The following is a 5,948-nucleotide window of genomic DNA, read 5'->3' as shown; positions in this document are numbered from 1 at the left end:
AAGTTTTTATTTGATGGTCTGCATTTGAGGTCTAGTTAACAATCAGTGGATTTGGCTGGTCAGACGGCACACTGATACGGAGTTTGCTTAGAAATAATACTAATAATCATTATATGGTGGTGCTTTAAAAAGCAGCTTTTACAAAAGCCTGTACAAGCTGGCTGCAGTGCAGCAGGCACGCTTTGTCTGCCCCAAGAGCTCAGCCCTCCGGCAGTCTGGCTCTCAAATCAGCCACTGTCCAAACTGGTCCGAGTCCAAAATTACGCTACTGTTTTACTCAGAGACTCTTCTGAATAGCAGTGACTTTTTCCCCCCTCCCCTCAAGTCAGCACGCAGGAACTAAGTTGTGCAAGTAACTGTTTGGTTGGTGCTTTAAAAAGGAAAAAAAAAAAAGAAAAGAAAAGAAATACAGCTTAAGGTATTTTTAATGTAAGCAAAATAGGAATTGTTTGCTGGCGTTGGGCAATACTTGCATGCCTCATGTCCAGCAGGGATTGCATGGTGCTGGGTGCTGCGAGCACTCGAGGCAAGACGCATTCCTCACCCTGAAGATCATCACATCGTCCCCTCCGCTCCTGCAAGGTTCGCACTGGCCTCTGCCCTATTTGAGGCACCAGTCCCTGCCCCAGGCTTCTAGCTACTGCTTATTTCTTTAACCCTAGATTTTTTTTTTAATTGACTTTTAACTCTTAAAAAAAAAAAAAAAATTTGTTTCTGACCTGCCCCTACTGCTGCAAGAACAACAACAAAGACCTAAGATGCCACCAGCCAACCTGTCACGCTGGTCCCGGATCCTGCTCCTCGTCCATCCCGGCACACGCAATGGGCAGACAGGGCTAGCGCGGTCCTGCCGCAACCCGAAGCCATCCCGCTCTTCCGCCGGGGCAACCACAAGCATATTTGCCCCACTGGATTGCGCTTCCCACTTCATTTCTTGCACACGCCGCCAGGCATGGGGTGGCCCATCTGCCTCTCTTGTAGCAATATTGATGCCCCCGGTTCTGCAACCCAGACAACTGACCTACTTTTCTCCCCCTCTTTAAATACCTAGAGGTCATTTCAGTCTGTGGCAAAACTCACTGCGTGAGGAATAGAAATAAAGAGCAGCACTCTGGTACCCCATTCCTCTTCTCTCCTCCTCAAATCTTTCTCCAAGTTGTGCTGTGTTCCCTCTTCTAAATGCCAGATGATCCTTAGTTTTCAACTTCCTCCAGGCTGTAAARTGGTGCTGCCAGAATAGGAAAAGCTAGAAAAGTCCCTTCCCGTTTTCAGAGTCTAGATGCACGTGGGCACACTGAGTGCAATTTAAGTAGGCAAATTCCACCTGAATCTCCTTCACAGCTTGGAGCATCTCACCTGAAATTTCCAAAGATATTCCTTGGCTCATTCCACGTGACCAGATGTGGGGATATGATGTTTCTCCAGCTCTCTCCAATGACTCAGAGTTGGACCAAGAACACATCCCCCCGGGATTCCCTCTCCCCACTCTCTACCTTGAAAGGTAAAATTTGCCCAATCTGCCTTTCTAGACAGTATGCCTTGGGATTAGACCTGACCAAATGCAGATTGTCTAGTCTGTGGCAAATTCTGATGCTTCCAGACATATTTTTCTACACCTGAAACACCCAGCGAGGCAGGAGCCTGACGTTCCCATGGGGCAACCGCTTCTTCCACGACGCTTGGCAAAGGCGAACCACAAAGCTTCGCCAGCCCCTGATGCAAYGAATATCCCTTTGGAAAAAAATCCTCTCCAAAACCCCTGTGCCCACCTCGGTCTCCACGCCCCTCCTAAGCTAAAAGCCTGAAGGAAATCACATCCAACGGGGACTTAGGGATGCATAAGGCATTAACAGAGAGCTCTTGCTTTCGTACAACTAAGAAATGAGAGTTAACTCCCTTGTGGGCTGCTAGGTCTTTCGCCACAGCTACGGATATTTTTATAATCCAGCTCTTTCAAGAGAGGAAGAACATGCATCATGAATTTTTATAAGGCCAGCTTCCTTCCTGTTTTTTTTTTTTTTTTCCCTCCCCTTTCGGGGGGTTTTCTTTTTAAATGCTAGCACCAGATGACAGGCTGCATCTTGCCCCCTCCCCGCGCATCCACAGTCCTCCCCCCTGCCCCAAAAAAAAGTCATGCCCAGATTGCACGGCCCCGCGCGCGCGCCGCGGTACTCACGTGTCGCAGCGGGAGCCGAGGGAGCCGGCGGGGCTGCAGCCGCAGGGCCGGCACAGCCCGCTGCTCCCGGCGGGGTGGTAGCCGGGGGCGCAGCTCTCGCACCGCGGCCCCGCGTAGCCCTGGCGGCAGGCGCACCGCCCCGTCGTGGCGTCGCACTCGCTGCCGCTCGCGCTGCCGGCCGCGCTGCAGTTGCACGCCGAGCCTGCAAGAGGAAAGCCAAGGTCAAACTCCGTTCCCCACACGTGCTCGCTTTAAAAGATTGAACTAATAAATAGATAGAAGTGTGGGGAGTAACTTGGGGTTTGCACCCCTGTAGTTTGCTCTTTGAATYTCCCTCCAGAAAAGAGCTGGAAGATTATGGGCATAAGTCCAAAAGTGCAGATGCACTGCTCGTTGTCAGCGCCTCAAGTCATGCAACTAGACAAATAATAACCTGCAATATTGAGATAAAACCAGCAACAAGTGGCAAAATTGAAAGATACTGAGCATCCTTTCTTTTAAGAGAGGAATGAATCTTCTGATCAAGCTTCCCAGTCATGAATTCCCAGTCCCCATGCACATTATTTCCAATAACACTTGAAAGAACCAAGCGTACAGAAGAAGGGCGATCTCTCGCCAGCAATTCGTGTCTGACGTGAGTTTCATCTCCATTTGCTTCCTTGCAAAATGTTTGGTGCTTCAATAATTTAAAGTATTTTTCTGCCAAGGGTGAATTATAAACAAGGGTTATTTTCAGAACTTGCACATAAATCCTCCAGGGCTGCATGCAACTGCTGTTACATAACATCCACTGGGGAAAGGCAGTATTCGGGGTACAACATGGAAAAGGCAAGAGGCCAGGCTCCCACCCCCAGAAAACCTAAGCAAAGCTCAAATCATTTCATGAGGACCCAATACTAATGCTCTGCTTCAGCACCGGTATTTAACATTATTTAACATCTATATTGCACACTTGTGCCCCAGTCCAACGCTTTTCTGTACCAGAAAGGAAAGCAGATGCCTAGATTGAAGCTCTTTTAAAACCCAGTGGCTGAATAAAGGTTAAGTCATTAACATGTATAAGTAACCTGCTGAAACTGGACCTCAATGAAGACCCCAAAGTGCATTTGGAAGTACAAGCCATAAGGTCTTCCACATCCCTGAAGAACTATGTGGCTACTATTAGCCCGTTACTGCTGGCAGTCCTGGCTAGTTGTATATTTGTACATGGATTGCAGCTGAACAGAAAATAAGGGGAAGGCAAATTACAGAGCTGTGTGGCAAAAGCATTAAATGTACACAAAGTCATGATTTATATCAACAAATAACAAAAGAGTCCCTGTTTCCCAGAAAAGGACCATRCAGATGCAGCACGAACTCTCTAACCAACACATATCCGGAGAAGAACACCTTGCTATTACACCTTGCGTGGTGCTTTTACTTTTTCTTTGTTTTCTTCCAATGCGAGGGGTGCACCAGTTCGCTTCGTTACCCCTCTCCTACAGCCGCCGGACCTCCACGGAAGTCAAGTTATTTTGTTCTTACACACCTGCAAAATTGCAGTCTGAATTGGGCCTGAATTTTCTTCCATTCAAACCAGCAAATAGGACAAACATCTAGAGATTTGCAATCATCCACTCAAGCACCCACTTCACGTAATAAACCAAATTCCTGTCTCAATTCCCCTCGCGGCCCCTTATCGATCCGGGCACTAGGGCTTCTGCCAACATAAACTCATCAGGGGAAAGCGGCACCTGCTTTTTGATTTTTTAAAAATGCATCAAAACAAATTTAAGCTCTTCAGCTTAGCCCCGTGAGCCTCGATTTCAGGAACAGCATCGCAGCAGCGCTAGCAGCGAGCCTAAGTGCTTGGAGGCCAGGCCTGGCCGGCAGCGGGAACAGGCCGCTCGGTGCGGAGAAGACCTTAGCGCTGCACCAGCATGCCGGCTGAGATGCAAACTTCTCGGGCTGGGAAGAGCAATGGATTTGGGGGCTAGTCTCAAAAATAAGACACCTTGCCTTCAGAGAAAACCACCCCGGCAAGGAAAAAAATAGGAAGCTGTAGAAGAGGGGCTGCAGATGCTGGCAAAGGTCTTGCATTTCTTTCACCCTCTATCAGGGCACCTAAGTTGCCTCTCCAAAAGCCTCCAGCCGTGGCTTRATCTTGGCAACGCTGCAGTCCTCCCCTGGGCTTTGCTGTTTGCAGGGCTTTGCCCATTGAGAAGACTCCTGCTCAAAAAGGGAGTCGGCGAGGGTTCGGACAGCCCAAACGCTTCGCCCCCCTGCCTGCCACCCCAGCACGGCTTCTGCCGCTGCCTCACCAAGACGCCCTACAGCCCCTTCGGCCGCAAAGCGGGACGCAAGCCGACAGCTGCGGTGACGTCCGCCAGTCGGTCCGGCGGCAGCGGCTTGACACGACGACGCCTCGGACTGTGCAGAGCTCAGGCTGAACTTGAAAAACCCTTTGTTGTCCTCGTGGCAGAGCCAGGCTGGAGGAGGCCAGAACGCTCCACTGCCAGGAAAGGAAAGCAGTAATGAAGCATCCACCTCAGACGCCTGGGAATACAGCAAAGAAGATGAGGACTAGAGAAAAGGATTCAGGAACATCACCCTGGCTTCCAGCCAGACCCCAGTATTCGGAGGCTTTATTCCATTTTTGTCAAGTAAGTGCTTTGCTTTTGAAAGYAACCTTCAAAAACACCTTACCTTACCAGGAGGTTTTGAAACTTAAAGGAGTGAACAAGGATGGAAGAGCCCAGGGCATCAAAGCAACGGTCTTGATGCCAGGAGAGGGGGAGCCCAGGAGCTGCCCAGCCTGGGGATGCTCAGCCTCAGCTCCGAGGCCTCGTACTGAGGTTGGGATCATGCTAAGGTGATGTCCTCATGGGTGGTCTGGGGCATCAGCCTGCTCCTCCCTGGCTTGCTRTAGCCCCTTCCCCTCCCTCTGCTTCAGTTTCCCTATCAGCTGCACCAAGCAGAGGGGACAGCTCAGCTCCATCCCACGGCATGAATGAGGGAGCACAGGAATTTACCCCTTCCGCAGGTAAATTCATGCCTAAAAAGTTGCTGTTAATCAACCTCTTGTCAGGCTCTAATTAATTAACAGCCCAACATCATTTGGAAAGGCACTACACAAGTGCTTATCACTCTGATGCATTACTCCTTCAACAACAACAACAAGCTTTTCGTTGCTGGCTCTTCGGCGAAGGAGGAATAAAAGGAAGGGCTGGCAAGGAAGGGCCCCGCGGCTCCGGGTACTGCTGGAAGGGAGGCACAGACTTAATAGGCAATTTCAGCTTGCTCCAACCCTGAATTGAATAATTACTATGCAAAAGTCATAAGTTACTAATAAAGCACAGAATGGGTGTTACTCTTATTTTTTATAATATTGGATATATGCCACTGCTGGAGGACTATAAAAAGTTCCGCCTAGCAGCACCAATACAATTAAGAAGCTGCAAAGATTTGCAGTCTGCTGTTTTCTGCATCACGGGGCCGCCCAGCGAGAGCATCTCCATGCCGCGGCGCCCAGTTTCAGCACRCCAATCCCCACCCTGCTCCCGCACACGGGAATCTCCAGTCTCGAGCATGCAACCGTCCCTGTCCTGCCCGGGAGGCACCTGCACCCGTCACGGCCCACGCGGCGTGACGCAGCCCCGGCACCCGCTCTGGGTCACGTCTAGCACCGCACGAGGGGKAAAGTCCTCTTCTCCCGCACAAAGGTGCTTGTAGGGGAGAGCTAAGAGCCTCTCCGAGGCCAAACGCCCAGGCAAACACCCGAGCGGGAGTTTTG

General features: G+C 50.3%; 1 protein-coding gene across 1 annotated transcript in view; it reads right to left on the bottom strand.

Moving 5' to 3' along the window:
• Positions 1 to 5,673, bottom strand: part of MEGF9 (multiple EGF like domains 9) — a 27,024-nt gene extending 21,351 nt beyond the window's left edge. The window contains exons 1-2 of the mRNA XM_085320069.1: positions 5,601 to 5,673; positions 2,177 to 2,378 (exon numbers count right to left, since the gene is read on the bottom strand). Of these exons, the coding sequence (XP_085176195.1) occupies positions 2,177 to 2,378; positions 5,601 to 5,673 (275 nt within the window). The remainder of the gene's footprint in view (positions 1 to 2,176; positions 2,379 to 5,600) is intronic.
• Positions 5,674 to 5,948: the final 275 nt, after the last annotated feature.

Source organism: Rhea americana, unplaced genomic scaffold, assembly GCF_003343005.1.
Source record: "Rhea americana isolate MKP2758 unplaced genomic scaffold, rheAme1 scaffold_61, whole genome shotgun sequence".
In the NCBI taxonomy this organism is placed as follows: domain Eukaryota; kingdom Metazoa; phylum Chordata; class Aves; order Rheiformes; family Rheidae; genus Rhea; species Rhea americana.
The sequence above is the reverse complement of the archived record's forward strand: the minus strand, read 5'-3'. Positions and strand labels throughout refer to the sequence as shown.